The sequence below is a fragment of the Orcinus orca genome, chromosome 1 (genome assembly GCF_937001465.1).
Source record: "Orcinus orca chromosome 1, mOrcOrc1.1, whole genome shotgun sequence".
Taxonomy (NCBI): domain Eukaryota; kingdom Metazoa; phylum Chordata; class Mammalia; order Artiodactyla; family Delphinidae; genus Orcinus; species Orcinus orca.
Window position 1 is genome coordinate 141,168,806 of NC_064559.1, and position 25,143 is coordinate 141,193,948.

General features: G+C 32.9%; 1 protein-coding gene across 15 annotated transcripts in view; it reads right to left on the reverse strand.

The window, feature by feature from the left end:
* ADGRL2 (adhesion G protein-coupled receptor L2) overlaps positions 1-25,143 on the reverse strand; it is a 271,291-nt gene that overhangs the window by 14,587 nt on the left and 231,561 nt on the right. For 9 of the 15 annotated variants that reach the window (XM_033416623.2, XM_049709710.1, XM_033416630.2 and 6 more), the window contains 10 exons: positions 24,685-24,788; positions 23,663-23,848; positions 22,812-22,850; positions 19,831-20,014; positions 11,008-11,133; positions 10,537-10,742; positions 9,272-9,445; positions 8,113-8,322; positions 6,977-7,197; positions 5,635-5,701 (listed from right to left, as the gene is read on the reverse strand). In XM_033416623.2, coding sequence (XP_033272514.1) covers positions 5,635-5,701; positions 6,977-7,197; positions 8,113-8,322; positions 9,272-9,445; positions 10,537-10,742; positions 11,008-11,133; positions 19,831-20,014; positions 22,812-22,850; positions 23,663-23,848; positions 24,685-24,788 — 1,517 coding nt within the window. The remainder of the gene's footprint in view (positions 1-5,634; positions 5,702-6,976; positions 7,198-8,112; positions 8,323-9,271; positions 9,446-10,536; positions 10,743-11,007; positions 11,134-19,830; positions 20,015-22,811; positions 22,851-23,662; positions 23,849-24,684; positions 24,789-25,143) is intronic. The other 6 variants (XM_049709707.1, XM_033416628.2, XM_033416631.2 and 3 more) reach the window with 1 other exon arrangement.

The following is a 25,143-nucleotide window of genomic DNA, read 5'->3' on the forward strand; positions in this document are numbered from 1 at the left end:
AACACTTATGTAAGAATGGCTGCCCTAACAGATTCAGAATCAAAATCTTTTAAACCTCCTAACCCTTCTTTTTGAATGTCCTGATAAAACTTTATTTCTTTTATTACAAACTTCCAGACCTAGGGTTGCCCTCTACCCCAACACCTTTTGTTAAATAATTTTCTGAAGCACAAAAGGGCCACAATTTGGAGCTCATTATTTTCTAAGCATATTACTTATCCCCTCAGGAATAAAATAATAGTAGTGGTAGGAGTACATTCAAGAAAAGAAAAAAAGTTATTACCCACCACAATGTCTAAACCACAAGGAAAATAAAGAATGTGAATGTGAAAAAAATGTGGATGTATCAAGTATTATGCTATAAAAAGAAAATGAGTACAAAATGTGAACTTGTGGGGGTTACATCCATCCAAACAGATTTTTCAATGAAGAAAAACCAGCCCCCACAAAAAAAAAATCAGTTATTTAAGAACTAGCTTATTTTCCAATAAAATTGAAATGAAAATGAAGTGTACCTATGTCAAAATAGAATTAAAGCTTAAATATGATACAAAGACATTTGTTTCTTGTTAAGACAGAACTAACCAACTTGAAAATGCCACAGAAAACATATTTCATTTAATCCTTAAAAAACAGACTGTTAGATGCATCTCTCCTCACCCTACTGAAGTTTTTAATGTTATATATGTGTTCGGTGTTTCTTCCTAGCTACAAAGATAATACAGTCACAAGATATAAAGCTCAGAAAATTACAGGAAAAAAAATACCCCACCCACAACATATAATCCTATCTCCAGAGGTAGTAGGTAGCACTTGGATAACCATTTTACAAATCTATGATGTTAATTATCTTGCCAAAGACTACTTAGCTACTGTAATGTCAATGCTGAGATACAATATACTGTCTTCTGGCTCCATGGCCCAGTCTTGTCAACAAAATTAACCAGTTTATTCTGGTTGAGAAAATTAGCAGTCTTCTAACAAACAAAAGATATACTAGTTTTGTATTTTTTTAAAAAAGGTTCCACTTCTATAAAGAGTAATCTAATTTACCACTCAGTCAGAGATGACCAATGAGTTGAAGATATAATATTAAATTAATTAATACATAGAACACACTATCAAAGAAATCCTAAATGACATACAAAGGTGTGCTCTTCAAATGATTTCCACTTGATGGGCTTGCCATAACCACCAATTCTCCATTTCCTTTGTGAAACACTACCATCCCATAATCAGCAAATAGCTAAAACGTCCACACACTTCTATTCCCACTAGCCAAATTGTACTTTGGACAGTTATTTGTGTTTTCTTAATCCTGTCTGTGCTAGTTATATTCATACACAGCTAAATATCACACAAACCCATAAAACCCGAGCGGGGAAAGAAAGCTATTGTTTCTAGCATATTTAAAATCAAATGTTTCAAGAAGATGTTTTAAAAGTGAGTCTCTTTAAAAACAACTTAAAATCCTAGAAAAATAATCATAAAACCACAGAAGGACTCTTGCAGTCAGACTGTTTCACAAGTGTCTGTGAATTCTCCAATTTACAGAAACTGAAAATAAAGTTTTAGCCAACGTACTAATGGTTAAGTTGCCAAGAAATTTAGTTAAATCCAACACTAATTTAGTCTTTGAAATACAACGACGATATATAATTACTGAGGCAATGGTATCTTTAATAGGAGAAAATAACATCGTTGTCAGACAAAGTAATTACAAAAAAAAGTATGCAAGACTTATTGTGAATCACAGCGTAAGAGCAAAAACTGCTAAGCGTGAGATATTTTTCTTTTCCTCAACTCCACATTAAAAAATTTTACTAATACAAATTATTTACCAAAAAAAGTCTATTATTTAGGTACTGAACATTTTAATACATTGCCAGCAAAATATATGTGAGTGAAATATTTTCTGGAATTAAATAGAACACTTACTGAAGTGTTAACAAATTCTTTAAACTGTGGTTTTAAAGTTCTCTGATTTTCTCCAGTGTCTAAAAATGTAAATGCTAATTTTTAGTTTCATGGATAAATACTGTTCCTATGATCTTTTTCAGGAGGCAATATACTCTAATAAGAGTTATAATTTTGTATAATAAAACATTTCAATAGATTTTCTTCTTTTCTCTTCTACTCTTGTTCTCTTAAAATGTAACTATGGGAATCAGAACAAGAAATAGAGGGGGCAGAAAAAATCTTTGATAAAATCTATTGTCCAAAATAGTCACTTGAAGACTGAAAACCTTAGTTTCAAATGACGTACTGAGTTCTTTCTTCTTATCATTTTCCCTATGACATAAATGGGTCTTTCTAGCCATATACTTCTGTTAAACAGAGTATTTTGGGATAGGTTGAAAGGTGCTATGCATCAATGAGAAATGAAAAAGATGGAGTTACAGCTATGTACATAAAGATTGTCTACAGCTGGTATACATGTCATTAATCATTCGTGCAGAAGCCTCTAGTAAGTACAAGTTAACAGGATTGTGTTACATGTTGTATGTCAACTCACCAGTCTAAATGCCCACACTGAAGATTAAGTTTGAAGATGAGGCAACTCATCCAGGAATTAATCAGATTTTAACTCTGCTCTGTGTGTGTGTGTGTGTGTGTGTGTGTGTGTGTGTGTACAGGTAAATAGGTAGATGGGTACCTCTTAATAGAATTCTATGTGAAAGAGTGAGACCAAATTAAAAAGAAAAGAATTCTCCTATTCAGCTAAAAAGAGTTAAATCACTAAATGGGGCATTCTTTCTCTTTCAATAACAAATAATACTCTTCTATCTATTCCCAAAAATAATTTCATAAATTACTGTTTAAATAATGTCATGTAATTTGCTGATAAAATTCATCACTACTTGATGATACGGCTTAGCTAATCCTCACCCATATTGATGAACATGAAAATACAAAGAGTTTAAAGAAAGAAAAAAGTACCATAGATTATAGGAGTGCACAGTTTATTTTATAGTTATCGACCTGCTCAATTGAATCATATCCATTTGAGCTTAGGAGCTTAAAATTCATTCCAAAGCTTGCCGTCCTGACATGGATATGATAAGACACAAGAACAGAAACACCACTCTGAAGTAACCTAACTGAACTGCACATGTTCTGACCCTTTTTGTCCTCCCTAGAGCTTTTGCTACCTGGCAAATGCAACTCTAAAACTGCACTTGTATCTCCAGATCTTTGCTGTTAGCCAAGCAGAAACCTATTTCTCCCTGGGACTAGCAGCCAGAGAGGTGTTCTCTGAGGAAGACTTCTAAGTGAGTGTGTGAGCTGAACTCTTACTGAACTGAATTAATTATTAACGATGCAGATGGAGCTGTCCAAATGATAAGAACAGCTCCTGACGTGTCATGATCCAAGCTTTCATTAAACCATTTCAGGCATACTAATGGTTTCCCACTGCTCATTACTTACAAGCACTTTTCTCGTAGATATAATAACTCTAGTGCCTGTAGGCAAGACATTCTATAGAAATACAGAAGTAGGAAGTTTTATGTTCCATAACATGTTTTTTCTTCATTGAAAATTATTAAAAATGTACACTTATTTAATACTACTAAGTTATGCGATTTCAATTCAGAAAAGCTGGAAATGCAAAACTATGCTTTCTAGGAATATCAATAGGTACTTTTTGTTATTCCTTAAAAGGACAGTATACAATATAATTTATATTGTATAAATTTTTAAACTGTGTCTGAACTGACTTTTAAATGACCTATATCACCATAAGGATATATACAGGTAAATATATTAATACTCAACAAACATGTGCTGTACAATCACATATCTCACTTTAGGTTACATTTGAGATGATGTTTTACACTTCAATACCACTCTGTCTTTCTGTGTTGGGACGATTAGAGGGCAAAGCAATTGCAGGAGAAGAATTACTCCCAGGATCTGTACTGTGATTGCTACCTGCTGTTTTGTTTTGTTTTGTTTTTAAGTTGGGAACACCAAAGCCCTTCACATCTCAACGTAAATGGCTTGGTAAAGGATAATAATGACAAGACTAAAAAATAATGGTAGGCTCTCACTATAAAAGGGCAATATAATAAAATGTCCTTTACCTCTTTTCTTACTGGAAGCTGAGTATATATGAACATTAACTCCTTTCGCTCAGTGAAATGTTTTTTAATACTCTAAAGACAGTATTTATCTTCAGAGATAGAAAATAAACAAAACTGCAGTAGGACAGAAGTATAGATCAAATATCCCTAAAATGATTTTTACAATTTTCAAAGTATCAGTATGTTCGGCCAAGGGGTCAGGGAGAAAAAAAAAGCTTGAGTTTTTAAGGATCATACCCCTTTCATATCAGCTGTTTGTCATTTATTTCAAGATAGGCTTAGGCTGTGTTAGCATAAGTAAGCAAAGAACAAAAAATTGGGACAATCATCTGGATTGAATAATTCTGATGAGAAATCAGCTTTCCTAAGAACACTTGAGAGTGTTTTTTACTGGTTCGATTCATACAGGCATTCATCTCAAATTTTCATTTTGCTTTCATAAGTAATTGTATAAAAGAATTCATTTTAGTGACAAAAGTAGTTTTAAGTTTCCTTGAACTACTAAATTTTTTTCTTAATTTTACTGACGTACTAGTAACTATAATTGTAATACTATTAACAGTAGAAATATCTTAATAAGCTTACTTGTGTCACCTTTTTTAAAGAAAAAACCTTAATAGGAATAAACAGTTATAGGCAATATATAAACTTGATTGTTTCATTTTCAATCTTCTAATGGTCAATAACACTTATTTGTAACAGCATGATGCTAAAACCGAGTGAAGTTTTAAATCCAAATATTTTAGCTTTTTTAAAAATTTTCAACTATATTTGAAATATTTGACTACTGATAATTTAAGTTAAAAAATACCTTAATGTCATTATACTTAAGTTATCAGGTTTATTTTAAAATAAAATTTCTTAGAAACCAATATTTTTATTTGATATTTTAAGTCTTAGAAAAGTAATGTTATTTCTAATGAGTTTAAAATTTATTTAATATTTATTTATTATGCTAAGCTTAAAAAAACCTTTTTTATGCCCTAAAAAGAATTTAGGGTGTGGACATTTATTTAAAAGTACTAAATTACTATGTGGAAATGAAGATAATAAATATTAAGCTAATGTTCTTTTACTTCCATAAAACATTCAATTCATAAATGCTACACAGGCTTGGTGCAGAGCTAATACTATAGATTTTAAAGATGTAACTTCATGAACTAAACCTCTTAACAAAAAATTCCACTACTCAAAACCAAAATATACTATACATATCAGTTATTCCTTTCTAATTATCAAACTACTTTAAAATCATACAATCTTAACATAAAGATTAAGACCTGACATTTTTGCAAATTAAATTACAAATGAGGGAAAAGTATTTCTTAAAGGAAAGAGTGTTTTTAAAAATAGTACTAATTAGCAAGTGTATAAACTCTCAATAATGATATCGAATGTAAAATATACTACATAATTTTATTCTGTAAGCTAGACATGCTTATAAATCTTTGAATGCACAGATAAATTAACAGTAAAACAAATTATCCCTGTTTCAATTGTACTGCTAAAGCAGCAAGCTAAAAATGAAGGAAAAATAGAGTCTGCTTACCAGAATAATGAAGGTAACAGGTCCAATGAAACTCCATATGAAATAGTTATCAACATGAAGCCAGCAACTATTACGAAAAGAAAAGAATATTAAGTAGCTTCAATGGATGCTCAATATCACAAGTAAAGCAAAATTTTAAAAATCTAACAAGCAAAAGTATCTTTACACTTACCTTTAAAAATTAATTTATCATGGGCAAGAACAATTTGAATAATTCTACTGTTCTTCACTTTAGGTTTTAAATTTGATAAAGACATGCATAATTATGCTTATATGGGGAAAACAATAACTCCCCTCCACCCCAATCCTGATGGTTAAGACCTCTGACTTTACTAAGAAAAATGCGAAACTTGGTATTCCAAATTGTCTCATTTTTAAAAAGTTCTTATCTTCAAAATTTGCCTTTAGATCTGTATCTGAGCTAAAATGTTTAACCCTATGGAACACAAGAGATTAAAAAAATAAGTGGTCAGATGTAATGTTTGTTGCAAAACAGTATAGCACAAATATAACACCTCAACTGGGAATGGATGAATACTAGAAAAAAAAAAATCAAAGCATAGAATTCATACTGTATTAGAGTAAATGATGCATAAACTTATTAAGACAGATTTTACTTAGTGGTTCATTTTTCATATAACATCAAATCCCCAATGAATTTCTTTTATTTGTCTTTCATCATCTGTGTAGTCAAAAAGCTTTCTTTAGTCCAAAGAATCTTTATATAACTAATTTTATCAAAGGAAAAAATAAACAGAATTGGAAAGCAAATTCATGCCTCTAGCAAATAAAATCCTTAGAAACATGGTCTACCTTCTGTCACTTTCCATAAAAATATTTTTTTATAAATGAATGACAGTGACTTATTTTAATCCTTTCAAACTGCCTGATAAAATATTATCAAAGTAAAACATATGGGCTGGAATGTGGTACTGTCACAACTCAGAACGAGAGTTACCTAGAGGGTCGGCTGCACAAAGAGAGCTAATGAAACATTAGCTTAAAAACTGAAGTTAAACCTGTCAGATGCTTTAAGTTCAGAAAAATTTTTACCTAATATCTTTCTAAGGCCAAAAAGTTATTTACTTTTTCAATTTGTTAGAGGTCAATCTCTTGTGTTAAAAAGAAGTCCATAATTTAGAATATGACTTGCCAGAGTACAAATCCTCTCAACCTAGAAAATTACAAAAGACTTGATTGTAACTTGTGCATGGCATGCCCATTTTCTTACCAATAAGGCTTTCAGATGCTATTTTAGTCTGTCAGGGACCCTCACTGACAGCTAACAGGCTTTAAAAAGTTATTCACTTGAAAAACACTCAGGTCACTTGCAATTACTTACGCTTTTTCTGTTCCATAGCTCTTATAGTCAATAGCAGCTGAAACGCCAACCACTGTGGCAGGAAACAAGTAACCGGCAACATAGTAATATTTCTTCCTTGAATATTCACTTTCAAAAACTTCAACTAACATCAGATAGAGCTGCACACCTTCTAGGCACATCCAAGCAAAAGCAGCCAGAAAGAAAAAGTGTAGAAGTCCTGCAAATATTGGGCATGCTATCTATAAAGGAAAGAAGCAAAAAACACAAGAGAACACGGGAATATAAACAGCCCACTCTAAAACTAAACAATATTCACCGATAGTACTCACTACTGTCTTTAAGATATACCATTATTTAGAGAAAATACTGCTTCTTAAAAATTTTTTTTTCCATAAATGAAAATACTGCCAAATTTGGCTTAATGCTTATGGAGTGTAATGCTAGGTGTGCTAGAAATATCATCATTGTAAGACATTATTATTTATAGCAAAAGTAAGTGCAAATAAGAAAACATATTAATTTCTCTTCCAGAACTATTCATTTTTAAATCTGAATATTCTACTTGTAGATAAGTTGCTTTACAAATCTTTAGAACAGTTGTTTCCAAATATATTATTTCTATTTTTTTCTACTACAGAATTTTTTAAAATTTGCTTTAATGATAAATATCCCAGCTCTAATTACTTAACATCATTTTCTTGTTATACATGGAACATTCTCAAATTCATCCCAGTGCAGATGAATACAGAGTAAAGCATTAACTAATTATTAAGTTCTCTTTGCGACACTGAGGCCTCATGATGGTGAATAAATTGCTCAGAATATGAGGAAATGATCACTGGTTAGAATGACTATGTAAACAAAATGAAAAATTTAAAAATCGGATCTTTTCATTTTAGTATACCCAGCATTCTTCTATTCAAATTACGTGTTTTAATAACAACCCAGAAAAATGCAACTGTACCTTAATACAAGAAATGAATTAACTCATAATAATATTACTTAATAATTGGGTTGTGTTTTATTACAAATTATCCTTCAGTATTGCCATGTCAATTATTGTAAGTTACAAGGTCAAATATTAACAGCAGCATATGTGGATACACCTGTTATAATAATAATTCTCAAGGTCAACAAACAGAAGGAGTACTTACCATGTATTTTGTCTTATCAATGCCTATTAGGAAAATAAATTCAGCAATGAAAAGGTTGATACAAAGGTTCTTGTGAATAGTGTTACGGTCACTCTGTAGACCACGGAAAAAGCAGAAGGTGAAGATGCAGATAGCCAGACAAACAAGGGAAATGACAATTCCCACCCAGGTGATGACTGTAAGAAGTAATTCGTGAACTCCATCTTTGTACTGAAAATTAAAAAAATGAGGAACTTTAGTATTCCTGCATTACATTAACTAAGGGTAAGATAGGTTTCACATGTGATAGCTCAACTTTTAATACTAAACTCTCTGAATATTCATGTGTGTTCAAACGGGGCTCAATACTAAAAAAAAAAAATTACGGTCATATAACAGAGTTCAATATTATCTTATTGATTTTTATATTCAAAGAATGATCCATGAAAGTAGATTTTACCTAGAAAATTATGACCACAATAATTACTTACATAAACATATAGAAAACATTTTACAACAGATTAAAGACTACTTAGTTATTTCAAAATAATTGGCATTTTAATGACTTGCCAGGCTAACAAGTAGTCAAATTTTAAGTTTCTCCTTGAGTTTTTATATTATATATATATATACTAAAAGTTAAGCACATAATAGATCTGAGAGCTTTCATGTTATAGTTCTTAAATATTTTTATCTCCTGGCTTATGTTCTCTTAATCACAAGAAGAAATGAATACTAAGAAATATTCCGGAAGCCATTCTGATCTTTCAAAATCTGCAGTCTGGCACAGTGTGCAAAGTCGTTAGGAAATTTAAAACAAAAGTTTTGAAATGAGATTCAAACATTCAAGATGGTGAGGGCATGTTAAACTTTAGAGCCTTCTGTCTCTTTCGCATAACCTATTGCTGTTCATTTTTTAAATCCCTGACCGCCTCTGCCTGACACCTGCCCAAAGGGGAAAACTTAGAACGAGTCTATAAAGCACATGATTTTGAGATGTAGCAACAAATATAGTGCCAAGACTTCCTAAAATATATGGACAATGTAAAAGCAATTAGAAATCCACATTACTTTGCTTGCTTTTTAGTTACGATAAACACCCAAAGAAGGGACTACTACACAAGCTGTTTTGAATCTCTGAGGTTTTTCTCTGCTACTAATTAGAAGTGCAAATACTTACTGAAATTTTCCTGTGGGCCATGAGAATTGCAAAATTGGTTAGGTGGCTGCACGCACACGTTGTACGAGTTTTATTAGTGTCAACCAGCTTGCAGCCCTGGGTAGACCAATATCCCATCATAGTTCTCTCTGAGTAGTTCCAGAAGGAGCAGTTTGCATTGAAATAATTGTCAGGCTGGGAAATAAAATGACAAGATAAAATTAGGATTTTACACTCTAAGATGGCAACAGCCATTGTTTAATATGTGTAAAAGGTAATTTAGATTAAACTTTTCATGTTTCGGACTATAAAGTTTTTCATCAGCAGAACTGTAGACTATGTTATACAAGGCAGATATCTAACTTAAAAGGGGCTTTATAGTCCAAAACACTCTAAAGTGTACTCTAAATTACCAAAGACCCATTTTACACAATTACAATTTCCATCTTATGATTTTACATACTGATGGTCCATCAGAATCATTTTTTTTTTCTTTTCTGACAAAATTAAAGCCATGAATTTGTTCTGAGAAAATTCTGTAAGGACCAAGTGTTTTAAAATCTATTTTGTTTGGGGCCCATTTTTGCTCTAAATGACCCAATAGGGACAATTTGAATCCTGTAGTTAGTATGTCAAGCTCTTAAGAGAGTGAAGCAACTGCAGAAGATATAAGAAGAGAATAGCCACACAAATGTATTGTTCACAAATGAATTCTGGAGATTCACGTGGCTATCTATGGGCACTTTTTCTCTCTACTATAACAACAGCCAAATTCTGCAGACAATCTTCCAACACAGTGTTTTTAGCTACCAACTTGCATTCTAAGGCACAGCAGAGGAATCGCATCTCTTCAACTCTATATTTTTAAAAACACAGGGCTTGGTAACAATTGTGTTTATATGATCTGTAAACAAACAAACAAACCAAAAAGACCTGTCATACTAAAAAGGCAGAGCTATCGTGCTGCTAGGGTAACAGTTAATTTTCATTCTAAAACAAATTATAGTCATTTACATTTTCCTGTTGATTACTGAATTAGCTTTCATTAAGAATACACTTAAATTCTAATAATCACTGAACCAGGCTCATTTAATTTTATGTTCACAGACTTAAATAAACTTGTGTCTCTGACCTAGTCCAACATTTGAAATTCAAATGGGAAGGTCTTTTCTTTCCTCTCTGCCACTTCCCCATTCCCCCTCTCTCTATCTCTAGCATGTTAGTTTTGCTTTCCTTCCTCACTGGTTTTATAATTTTCCACTACTTCATTAGCATACATAACTTACATCAATGTGTGGTAGGGTAAAAAGCACAGGATCTGTCAAGTATACTCGGCTGGATTCTTTATTGATTGAAACTGAAATGACATGGGAATTCACTGCAATGGTGCTATTTCGACCGATAAAGTCAGCACCCAGTTTTATGGTTGCATTTTCTGTACTAAGGAACTGTCCCAGACTCCGGTAAATGATGAACACCAACTTTGCAAGACCTAGGAAGGTAAAAAGTCATATGTCTTTACAGAAAATATGCTTCTGAATAAGATGAGATACAATAAAATAAGAATAAAATGAAACAAATCCTTATGGAATCTTTATTCAGATTAAGTTTACTGGGAAAGAGAAGGCATTACTTTAAATCTGCTTATAAATGCTAAGCTGTAATTGTTATATTAGGAGTCACTCAGTATTTTAGAATTAATAGGTTTAACTGAACAAAAACCCTATGAATTTTTAAAAGACTTTGTTCCATCTTACCATTCCTGCTGTTCTGTTTGACGGTATTCGCAGAGAGTTGGATTGAGCTGCCTGCCCCTTTGATGCCCAGAGGAAATTTGAAGTCTTGGACCTGTCCTTCTGTACTGAGCACTGCAACTTCCAGAACTGGATGAGGCAGAAGATAAAGGAGGGGGAAAAATGGGGTATTCTCTAAATTCAACTACAAAGAGGCAAATGATAATTGCAAAGAAACCACTGTTTTCCTTTTTTTCTACGTAAAAAACTTTAGTGTTCAAGTCCAACAAAATCATGAACAAACAACTTATTCTAAGAGGTCTTAAACTTTACTACTCTAAAAATTTTGGTGTAAGCATTTTAACATTTTCTTCATAGTTTTATATCTTTTGTCAACTAATTCCAGTCTTTTAGCCTACGAATATGAGTGTTGGATTTATAGTACACGACTATCAAAGTTTCATTTAAATCATTAAGTTAAACAAAAATATTTCAAAATGATTTTTGACTCTATGTTAAGTAATTTTCAACGACCATCACTTGGTAATGGTAAAACAAAATACGAACTATAAATGTGAATGCCTTTATTGCATGTAGACATCTAGTTCTATGTATATAACACATTTTAATACATAAGATTACATAGATCAACTTTGCAGTAATAGGTTTTCTCTGGTTTCTAAAAGTAGGGAGCTCAGCATAGCATTATTCAAGAGAAAATGTCTGGCATTATGTTCAAACTTCCCATTAATTCTCACTAGCAATGATCAATTTTTACATATTCAAGTTGGGCAAAATAGGACCTGTGGGCCAAATCTGGCCTGCCACTTGTTTGGGTAAATTAAGTTTTACTGGGACACAGCCATGATTACCCATGAACATAGTGTCTATGGCTGTTAAGTATTTGCAGCTTAGACCACATAGCCTGCAAAGTTTAAAATGTGTACTACTTGGACTTTTATAGAAAAAGTTTGCCAACCACTACAGTATAATCCAAAGTTCAAAAATTCAAATGAAGTAGCAACACTGGAAAACATGTAAGAAAAACAAGACAATGCATAAACATTAAGAACATTTATGTGATCAACAAGACCAATGTTGTTTAACTTTGTTTAAAAAATATAATAGTAACATCTTCAACATAAATGCTGTCTACTGTAACTCCAATAAAGACTACAATACTTTATATCAGCATATGATTACTTAAAAGAATGAAAAAGTATCATTGTTTCCACTAAAGAAAACTATTTCGTATTAGTAATTAGAATGTGCCATTTATTGATGAAATGAGAGGAACTGGATGAAAATTTTTCATTTCAGTATTTGAATTTTAAAAAGTAACACATAATTCAGTAAATACAGTCCATACATTTTTCTCTGAATTTAACCCTCTCTGATGGCATATACCCTTGAATAGCTATTTCTATACTTAGACAAACATGTGTGTAAGTGTTGTATGTGCCATGTGTGTGCGCGCGCACACGCGCGCGCGCACACACACACACACACACACGAGTATGATGAATTCACCCACTCTCTTTTTAGCAAAATGGACTCATACCATTACAGAGTAACTCTTGGATGCTATTTTTTAAAAATCTTTCTCAACTTTGTTTTGCAAAATACATATAGATTCAGCTGTAAATATGAAATCATAACATTGGAAATTTTTATAAGCTATGAGACCACATGTCAAGCACCTGAAATATAAGTTTATAATGAGTCATATAACTCCTAGAATTTTATCAGCTGCAGAAGCTGGTAGAGATACTTTGCTTAGAAAGATTAAGCAGGTGGGTATGTGGATGATCACCTGTCCTCATAACAGATTCCATGTTTGTGGGTAGTGGGTGAAGGGAATGAGTGACAAAAATATAGATTTAATATATACCTCTCTCTTCTTCACACTAAAAGGGGTTCTCAATTATTAATTATTCTTAAAACAAGACAGAAGACAGGGTAAAAAAAGGAAATCCTTTAAGTTTTCAGTAAATGTTCCAAATATAGATACACATGTACAAAGACTTAATTTCATTCAACAAATATTTACTTATTAAAGTTTAAAATCATGTCCATAGTAAAAAATTAATAATTTGAATTTTTAAAAACAGGATCATTAATATAGATCTTAGTAGAGATGCAACAATCAACTTTATACTATAAATAAATAAACAGACAGACAAAAGGGAAAATTTTCTTGAAACACAAAACTGACTTAAATAAATAGAAACCCCAATACTTTATGACCATTTAAGAAAATGAACTCATGGTTAAATATATACTGAATCTTTAACAAACTGCTCCAGTGAATATAAGAGAATGTTTTTCAACTCATTTCACAAAACTAATATATACTCTTGATGCACAGAACAGTAAAAGGAGAGAAATTATAGGATATCCTCACTTATTTAAAGTATGTAAAAATAGTTAATGAATTATATATACACTTTAAATATAATATCCTGAACAAACTGAGTTTAACTCAAAAAGGCATATAGAAATTAATGCATTAGAAAATATATTAATGTCTTTAACCAAATTATGAAATTAAATAAGAAAAATATTAACAGAAAGAATTCAACAAATTTCAACACTCATTCAGTATAAAAAATCTTTATGAAACAGTAAGAATAAAAGAAAAATTCCTTGCCTAAATAAAGGTTTTGTTATCAGGTAATGGTTATGTATCCAAACTTACAGAAAAAAATGATGCAAAACTCTAAAAGCAATTTTTTTTAAGTCAGTATCATTCTTATCACAAGTTTTATTTAGCACTGTACTGAAGGACCTAGCTAAGGCAGTAATTCAAGAAAAATAAAAGGTACAAAGACTGGGAGGAAAAAGCAATGTGTTCATTATTTATAGAAAATATACTTAACTACATAGTAATGGGCAGGAGACTCTATACTATCAGAAGGAAAAGAATTTAGCAAGTCTGCAATCAGCAAAATCAACTGTACACCAATCAGCAAACAATTGGAATATGTTTTTTTTTTAATTTATTATTATTTTTTTTGCGGTACGTGGGCCTCCCACTGCTGTGGCCTCTCCCGTTGCGGAGCACAGGCTCCAGACGCATAAGCTCAGCGGCCATGGCTCACGGGCCCAGCCGCTCCGCGGCACGTAGGATCCTCCCGGACTGGGGCACAAACCCGTGTCCCCTGCATCGGCAGGCGGACTCTCAACCACTGCACCACCAGGGAAGCCCCGGAATATGTAATTTTTAAAAAATACTATTCACAATAAAAATTAGTGTATGTTTCCTAGGAATATGCCTAATTGAAAAAGTACAAGACATTACTGGGAAAAATATAGAACTTAGAAAACCTAACAACAGATGGAGAATTCTATCGTGGCCCAATCTGGGAGAACTCAACAGATAAATCTGTGACACTTCTTTCAAAATCTATCTACAAACTCAGTCTAATTCTAATAAAAATTCCAACAAGATTTTTTTGAGTATGTGGAACTTGACAAGACGATTTTAAAATGCACATGGAAGAGACATGCCAAATAGCAGCCCAGAGGAATCCGATTCCTCAAGAAGCAGGGTTGAAAGGACTCACCAGATATTAATAGTATTGAAACAAAAACAAAAGCAACAATGTAAAACAGACACTCCCAACATGTACAGAAACTTGATATACGACAGAGATATCTTTACAAACCACTGGGGACAGGAATGGCTTATGCACTGAAAGTGCTGAAACAACTGATTATCTGTATAGAAAAAAATGAAATTAGTTCCCTCATTAATATTATAAACAAAATAAATTTCAGGTTGGATTAAAAACATAAATGTAAAAAGGCAAAGCTTTATCATTTCTAAAGAAAGTATAAAATCTTTATCACTGCAAAGTAGAGAAAAATTTCTTGATGAGGGGACAAAAAACCCCCCCAAAACACTATATTTTTTAAACAAGATCCCAAAAGTATCAATCCTAAAAGAAAGGATTGATAATTTGAGTTCATTATTCCGTAAAACAAAAGATTAATAAACAAGGTACAAAAGAGAAGGCACAGACAGAATAAACATTTGCAAACTATATAATCTTCAAAGAATTAGTTTCCAGAATGCATTACCTACATAGAAAGAGATAGACAGGAAAAAATTGTGGACAAGAAATTCACAGGAGAGAAAATTAAAATACCCAATAAATGCATTAAGTAATCAGGGAACTGCAAATAATGTGATCAATTCAAATCTATTAGAATGACAAAATTTATGTCAATAATAAAGTGTTGACAAAGAGAGTGACGGGGAACAATGATATTACTGGTGAGAATGTAAATTGGTAAAACAACATTAGAAAGCAACGTGGCAGTATTTAGTAAAGTTAAACATGGGCATGCTCTACCACTCAAAAACTATTTCTAGGTTGTGTGTGTGTGCACGCATATATATCTTGAAAGTCACAAATGTATGAGTAAGAGGCATACAAAAACTTTCACCACAGTTTTCATAATATCAGCAAAAAAGTGTAAGCCACTAAAATATCTATCACAGGCATAGTTAAATGATTGTGCATTCTTAGAGCAAATGAATGAACTAGAGATGCACATATCAATGTGCATAAATATGAAAAATATAATGGCAAGGGAAAATTATACAATTACATTTATAGTGTGAAATCATTAACATTAAAGACATGAAAAATAACAGTTAAATGTACATACCTGTAGAGCAAAAATAAATAAATAAAAGCTTACTAATGCTAACAAAGTAAGAACGATGGTTACCCTCTTCTTCATCTGATCAGGAAGGAGGGGACCCAGGGGATTTCCAGATTATATATACCTATTTCTTTTCCCCAAAACCTGAAGCAAATATGGTAAAATGCTAAGATGTGGCTCAGTGGGTGACTGCTACACAGATGTTTATGATTTTCTCTATACTTTTGTATAGCCGACATAATATATGTTTTGTTCAACAGATTTCCTGAAAGTGAACACACGTGATTCATAGAAGAGCCACCCAGAGCCTCACTCACAGCCAGTGCTGAAGATAGGATTTTAATGTATTTCTCTGTCCTTCTGTTTGTCAAATTCATCACTGAGTAGTGGCTGCAGTGAGAGGAAAGGGGAAGAAAAGTAATACAGTGTACAATGGAAAAACTAGGACCTCTGCCAGCAGACCCGCAGTGTACTAGGTTCCATCAGCCTGAGTCCCGGGGTAAAAGCAACATGGAGCCAACTGAAGATGGTAGGGAGCAAAGCAAAGCTAAGCCTCAGGTGACATGGAGTAAAGCAGTCATAAACTTTGTTGTTGAGAGCTGCCGTGACTTTAGGGTTTTTGTTACTGCAGTATAACTAAGCTTAAATTGAGGTATACAATCAAGCTGGCTGCTAAGCCCATTGGGAAAATAAATGATAGGGAATTTTATTATGCTGGATTAGGCTGATAATAACTAAACCAAGTAATCAATCTTAAGATCACAAAGAAAGACAATCAAACATGATGTGCTTCTTTTCATAAGCTGCAACAGAAAGTATTGGGGGGGTGGTATTTAAACCTGAGGTTATTAGACCAGCCAAAGAATCTCGAAGGGTAGAAGGAAAACTCTTCCTTTCCAGTAAGAGCAATGCATCAGTCAAATGTACAACATGAACTTGTTTGTATCCTGGTTAAACAAATTAGGTATTAACAAATTTACAAAAATCAAATAACTGAAATCCCCTTTTTATCTTTCCTGTTTTTGATATTTTTTTAAAGTATGAGAATGGCTTGTTTTTTTTTTAAAGTCTCAGATACATATTAAAGTATTTAAAGTAATAATATAATATTAGGGTTTGCTTTAATAATACAATGGTGAGAGGAATAAGTGAAACAGGATTGGCTAGATGTTGTTGAAGCTGGGTAATGAGGATTTTTTATCAAAATTAAAAACTTCTGCTTCTCTCAAGATATCATTAAGAAAATAGAATGAAAAGTCACATGCTGAGTGACTATATATTCAGAATACATATATGAGACAAAAGATTTGTATCAGGAATATATAAATAATCTTTATAATCCAATAATAAAACAAAGAACTCAAAATGGAAAAATCAGATACTTCACAAAAAGATATATGAATGGCCAATAAGAACATGAAAAGTTGGAACAGTTTTCAGCAAAACATAACTTTGCAAACATACAAATGCAAAATAAAACCAAAATGAGATTCCACTACAAACCACTAAAACGGCTAAAATTTAAAAAGACATTTGAAAAGACAATTGTAAATGCTGGTGAGGATGTGAAGCAACTGGAACTCTAATTGCTATTAGTAATATAAAATGGTACAATCACTTGGGAAAATAGCAGCTTTACTGATAACAGTCAAAAAGTGGGAATGACCTAAATGTATAAATAGATATACAAATAGTGTTGTGTCCTTATAATGGAAATTCAGCAATAAAAAGGACAGAATTACTGATGTTGGCACCAACATAGATGAATCTCAATAACATTATACTGTGTAAAAGAGGCCAGATCAAAAGGAGTATATAGTCTATGATTCCATTCAATGGAAGGTCTAAAAAAGCAAAACTAAACTATAGTGACATAAAGCAGATCAGTGGTTGCCTGGGGCTGGGGGTATAACAAGACTGACTGACAAAGATTATAAAGGACCCTTTTGAGGTGGCTGAAATACTGACCATGCTGTTGGTTAAATGGGTGTACATTTGTCAAATCTCATCAAAGAGTACCATTAAAACAGCTGCTCTTATTGTATATAAATTATACCTCAAAGTTGATTTTAAAAAGCTATAATCAGGTATAATTATAACATATAACTATACCATTTTACGAGGTCATGTATAAGGGTAAATCATATAATCAAGTGAAAATAAGGATTCAAGGAGAAACCACTAAGGAGGAGAATCAAATTGTCTTAATAATCAAAGATACTGTATCCACACCCTAAATTTAGATGAGAACATAAAGTGAAGACATAAAGGGATAATGGGCTATTTTAGTTCTCATGTCTAAAAAGAGAACAAGTCCTAGGAAAAAGTTGAATCTTGAATGCCATATTAAATTACGGATATTATTTTTCACAAAATTGTGAAATAAAAGACATGGAAATATATTGGAATATGTAAAATGGCCTTCATATCGATAATTCTTGGGTAATAAATACATGCATACATTAAGTTCAGGGCATTATTTTTGAGAAGGCAGTAAAATGTGTACTACACGCTATGAGAATCTCTACCCACAATGTTCTTTCTTTAATTAAAATTTTTTTAAAAACCAGTGTAAAGGATAAACATTTAGAACTCTGAAAAACACAAGTATCAGGGAAAAAATATTCCTGGCCATTCTCAAACTGAGATAAAAATATCTCAGACATGTAATAATAGAGTGTTCTGCATACGTAAAGCCGGTGGGAGCAGAGGATATTGACCTGGCCTATCAAAATTTCTTTGCACTCTTGGAAGGAGCTTAAATGGGAAATTTTATGGTTTTTGGTTGTTTTTAAAATAGCCTTCAGAAGATTTAGAAAACAAATTGAGGTCACAACACAACACTTCAAACAATACTTTTTATGACTTATCTTCTGAGACAATCAAGTCCACACTCCTTTACCTTACAGGTATGTCCCTGGAAACATTTGAGAAGAATTGTTTAATGCGTATGTTAGGAATTTTATTAGACTACTAAATAAATTAAACCTCAAAATAACAAAAGCTTTAGACATAAAATAGGAGCTTTATTCATTGTCTATTCCTACTAAGCTATGGTAGAATATCACTTTCCTTATGACTGGTCTCCCACATTAAAGCAGGCCAAATTATTTTGATTTCACTTAAAGTTATTAAGTTATTTGTCATTTCAAAACCTCATAAAGTAAACAAAAACATGATTTTAATATACCTTTTCTCCTAAAAACTCAGTTATTTAAAATAAGCTTAAGGCTCTGAATTTAAATCCAGGTACCATAATCTGATTGATGTCTATTTCTCCTATACACCTTGTTTCTCTGTATTTTTAAATAAAAGTCTCATACTTAGGTAGGCACAATAAGGCAATAAGATATGGCATTCCAGATAGCAAAACTTCATTCAATATCTGCTGCTCCAATGCACTCTTTCGATGGAAAAGTAGTCTGTGTTCCCTTTGGGTTTTTTTTTACATTTATGCTTTGGAAATTTTTTTACTAAGGGATACTAAAATTTCATTCGAGCTCAACCCCACTGAATAACAATTCTAAATCAGTCAAGCCTATATTAATATAATTTCACTGTACTTACAGTAGTACTTCTTTCAAATACTATCAAAAGTGAATTCCTACCTCTCACTGCCAGCATTTAAATTCTAAATGATGCTTCAAAACTATCCGCAGCTGTTTTACAGTCTATAAAGCATGGATATTCTGCTCTATGGGTGATGTAGTTCACTGACCACATTTTCACCTGAAAGCAGTTCTGTTTAATATAAATGTTTGGCTCAAATATCTGCGTGCCTAAAATATTTGGGAGAACGCATTTCAGAAAGTAATTTAACCTCATTAGGAACGTATTGTATAAAATGGAAAGGCATTCGCCACAGCTCCACAGCAAGCACTTTCATTACGTAAGCAGTCCATATTCTTGCAGTTAGGTACTCTACACACTGTTTTCCTTTAATGATTTTTCAGTTGGAAAAAAACACCAACTTTTAAAAGACATAGGATAGATTTTGGCTTTTGCATTAATTTTATGAGTGTGATCAATAATATCTCTTATTAAGGGACAAAAATAATTGGACAAAATAGAAGTTTGGCACTGGGAAATAACTCACAAGACTCAATGGAAGCATTATTCTCTTAAACATCTATCTTCTAAATCAAAATTAAACCTGACAATAGATTCACTCACCAATATTTTCTGTGGGCATTGAGACCCTGGTTGGTTCTACGAGATTGTCAGCCAGGACAAAAGCTCCTTCTTCCAATGTATCCAGTAGCATTGTTGCAGTATGCGCTTGTTCAGAAGAATTCATGTGTTTCCATGATTCCAAAGCTTCAGGTCTCAGAAGGTTGTCCACTGTGTCAACAATTGCCTGCATCCATTAGAAAACTATCATTAGTTTTGACTACTTCTAGTACCAAGGTGATTTTCAATCACTGACTAGTGACAACTGTAATATTTATCTGTCATGATGATTTACTCTTATGGAAGAACACCTGGACAACATATATCTGGCCAACTTGATGTCTGACCCTTTCAAAATAGAGCTAGCTGAAGATCAGTAGACTACTATTTGATTATAAAGACTAAGTATAAAGAGATGACTTGTTTCTGTTTATCTAATCATATTTCAATTGTTGCAAAGAAATAAAACCAGTGTCAGCTCTTAATCTGAGGTATTACCCCTACATGCATGGTCACTCCTACATAAAACCTCAAGACTTAAATGTTCTAAATAGAAAACACTGGTGTCTCTAGAGTAGCCTAATACCTATGCTTGAAAATTAAACCATATTGTTTTTTGGAACCTGAACTAAAAATAATAACCAAAATTGTGCCTTATAACATTGTCTACTTATTATCATTGGGAAAAAAACAAGGTGATTTCAAAGTGTATAAGTTATCTGTGAACATTTTCAACTCTTCCAATTGCCTGGCCAGCTAAAAAACACTCGAGAGTATACCTTAATTCATAAACAATCATCTGTTTTTAAGGAGATCAAGAGAACAGTCAAAATATTTAAAACCTATACTAATAATTTAAGAAAAACAGGAAGGCAAAGTAAAGTCTTAATAAATATCCAAGTTATAAATATTCCTATGTGTAGGTTTAGTTTATTACCATGTAAAACAACATTAAATAAAAATGTAACCCGGTCAGTTAAGCAATTGAAGGCAGGCTTTTGTACTGATACTTACTGTAGCTGTACACTGACTATGGCTTGGATAACTGAAATCACTGAGTTTATTTACTCTTTCCCATTTACCTAGCCATAATGTGTCATTAAGCCCAAATATCAATTGTTTTGATCTACTGATAATCACTGAGAAAAAAAAACACACTCTACAAAGAACAACAAAAATTGCTAGTTTGAGGTACTATATTGAAATGAGCACGGGGAAAAGTTGTTTGAGGCTACTGTCAGAGTTAAGATTAATTAGCTTAGTCCAACTTAATATCCTCGTTCTGTCTGCCACGTGAGCCACCACGACCTTCCTAGCAGGTAGAAGATACTCGCAAGTGGCATTAAAGGCTTTGTTCTCTCTCTGATGGGAGATAGAATAGTCAAAATGCTCACACTGATACTGCTGCAGCCATTAACTAGAATGGAACAGAAATTGGTCTGCTGAGGCCAGATTCATTAGTCACCAAGAAATACAGACTGGAGCCTCTAATCTAAGTTACAAATGAATCCTCTGTCACAAAGCAGGAACTCGCTTCATTTGCACAGTGTAAGTCAGCTTCTGATTTGCAACTTAAGGAGTTTTATTAGTTTTATCTGAACACAGAAGCTCACTTGAGACATACTGAAAATGACACTGGTCAGAAATTAAGGTCATGCTGAAATTTACTACCTATACACATAACTCGCTGATGGCATGCTTTTATTAATTTGTAATGCTCCTTAGTTATTACTAGTTGTATTTTTCTAGTGGAATCAAAATGATCATTAGCCTAATCATATTCCTGAAGTAGTCTCCCTGCCAAAGAAAAAAAGCTATTCTATTCCCACTGAGATATATGTCCTGGGCAACATACTAATTATTACATTTCACACGTTAACTAATACCTTAAAGGTGAGCTGAAAATTTCCATACAACAAATTCTATACATTTCAGTATCTATTTCTTTGCCCCCATTAAACAGGCTAATAAGGGACTTTCAAAATATTACCACCTAAAAACAGACTTTCCCACTGCCTTTTCTTGTAAAGTTCTCAGATGCAGCAATGTCTATTACTCGTTAGTGAAATGCTGTTCTTTTTTTCTAGATCTTGCCAACTAAAACTGGTGAAGTCATATCTTTTGAATAATCTCTATTCTACAAAACTTACAAAGTTCTTTTGTTTTGTTTTCATACATATACAGATTAGTTCTTCAAGGTTTGATTGACTAGGAATATGGTCCCCAGATGAGTAGGGTTAGAAAGTAACCATCCCCAGCAAAAGGAACTTCTTTATTATTTGGATCTACCACACAGAACTGGCTTGGCATAATTCCACTGTTAGCCTCACCATGTTTCCTATTTTACTTGGATATACCAGTGAGAAAAACTGGCTGCAGTGGACAAGGATTCTGAGCCAAACAGTGGCTTTCTGTTTCTATCATCTCGATAAAAACCAACATATAACATATATCGAGAGCACTGTCACATTATTTATATTTTATTTCTAGTAACCCATCCCCTTATCAACCTGATTCTAGAAATGACTCCAAAAACTTTCAAGACAAAGCCTGTTTCATTTAAGAGTACACCACAGAGATAAGAAAGCAGTGACTTTTTCATGCACATACATTATGACTACACAGTCTTTGATATGATAAACTGCCAGGAATATATCATAGCTGTTTCACTCAAGTTGTTTTTCAATCCACAGAGATGACAACAGGAAATAACGAGACTTTATGATAACTTTCCAATTCAGAGGATATTTCATTAAAATTCTTGTATGTTTGGATGAATGGAAAAACAGCAAAAATTATAAAAATAAATTATTTGCTTATTCTGAGAGTAATATACCTGTGAAAAGCCAACATTTGTACAGCTGATATGGGGCACATTATATAATTATCAAAGACTGAAATACATTGGATCATGCAGCAAGATGATAAAGCGTAACAGGTAGCTGAAGAAGGGAGAAAGCAGGGTGACAGCACAGGGGAGATACCTTAAGGTAAGCCCTGCATGTCTTCTCTCGTTTTTGGAGCTTTTTAGTAAAAGAAAAGAAAATCAGAGGTTAGATTTTTATCTGTTGAAAATTGAGGAAAGAAGAAATCCTCAGAAATTAAGCTTGTGGTCCTGAGCTCAGCGTTTATTATGTACCGTAATCCTCTGGATTTTTGTGAGTCTATACTGATTGCCAAGATTGTGTATTCAGTTTTCAGCTGTATTTTACTAAACATGATAATCCAAAGTATCTTGATAAACCTAGAGACAAAGTATGTGATGAAAAGGAAGAAAAAAACCATAAAACCATTTCAGCCACAGATTTCGGATTCATATGAATTTCATATAAACACTTTACAGTGTGGTTAAAATAACTATCAAATTTTTGTTAAGGTAGGAAAAATTAGTAGCACTAACACACTATACTCCTAGCAAAGGAAACTTGTCCTTCTCTCAAAACCTACCACTGAAAACAGTATTTCAGTGGCTAACATTCCTATATGCATCACAATTTTCTTACAATCACAAGAGTTGACTGTATTAGTATATCAGTTGTGTAACAGAATCTCTCCTAGTGGGCCTTCCAAAGTGAGAGTACTGACCAAAACCAGGCAGATGACATTTACCAACAACTAAAGTCTCCCTCAGGTAATTAGCGTCATTTGGGGGGGGGATGGGTGTGCACGTTGCTCCTTTCCCAGCTAGAATTCTTTCTTGAGATATGAACCAAATTAGAAGTTCTGTTTCCACGCGTTTGTCCAGGGGGCCAAAAGTTAGGCAGTTAACTGCTGGAAGAATCCAGAGCAGCCATACAAAACATCTAATTGAAAACAACGGAAAATTTCTACCTACCTTGTTATAACTCCGTCCAGCTGAATCCTTTTCACTAGGTTTCAGTTCCTGCAGCTGCGCATCAAGAATGTCCACCAACTGCTCCATCAACCTCACTGAAGAACTCACGTCCCCAGCAAACACTGGCCCTTTGGTATGTTTAGCCAGTTCATTGGCAAGGCTAGCAGCGTTTTCTCCACTTCTGATCTGAAATGACAGTTTATATTATCTCAGTAAGATTTCTTGTTCTGTTTGTGGCTTCTTATTTTTTCCCCAAGTATCTTTGTTGTGGTGAGAAAAGTATTTGCAAATATGTCAAAATCTGCAACTGAGACCAATTTCTCTTCATTTCAGATGATTAAAGATTCTTAGATCCTCAAAAAAATATACTTAATCAGACATTTTAAAGAAACAAAAGGTAAAAAAATCAGAAATCGTTTAAAAAATTTTTGAGATAGTTCTCTCATTTCACTGCAACCATTTAAAACTGCTATTTAAAAATCTTACTTATTTATTCCAATGATCCAAAAATTTAAGTGAGAATGTAATCAATGTAATACTGAGGGCTATTATCTACTGCTTGCATTTTAGAAAGGTAGATGGCGAAGGAGAAACTAAAATGTCACTGCATTACAATGTAATATTAAAGTTACTAATGCTTTTTAAAGTCATTTTTCTTATTCTATCATAATCATCTGCAATATGAACATCTGCTTGCATTCTGTGGATTCAGTTGCAAATTAATGATACTTGATTTATTAGGCCAATACACTATTTGTCTTACAAACATCAAAAGAAACAGAACTAAATATGAATGAAATTAAGCAACTATGTACTCATTAAAAAGCTTAACATAGAAAACAGCATGCCCTAAAACATATGTAACTTTGAATAGTTTACAGACAAAGCTATGCATAATTTTTTACTTTTACGCTGAACAAAGAGCAACGAAGCTGATTTTAACATACAAAGTTAAATTATTTATGTTAGAAGTTAAAGCCCTTAATCACCAATGTGTATCATATTAAAAGGTTCCAACCAACCTTCTGAGCCAGCTGATTTACCCAGTGTGAGGTACAGTTGCTAAGATCGGGGCCCCTAGGGTTCCATGTTCCAGTGGAAAGCATGCAGAGATACGAGGCAGTTCCTACAACAGATGTAGAAAGCAACAGTGAAATTGAAACCATTTTTTCTGCATGCATTCGGGAAATCAGCTATGATGATCCTACTCTGTGTGTTAAATTTTGAATAAACATTAATGGAAGTAGTTGACAATAACTGATGAAAAGTAGGGTATAATACAGACTATAAACAGTAAATATAAAGTCAGCACAGAAATATCAGACATTTACAGCAAACAAACAAAAAGCCCTTGATTTTCTTGGGACTCATCCAAAATGATACATTGCAATGAGAAAGACAGCTGTAAGGAAGCCTCACTAGAGAATCCATGGGCAAAAATCTCAGGCTTGACCTAGGTCTTTAAGAGGGAGAGAATTTAA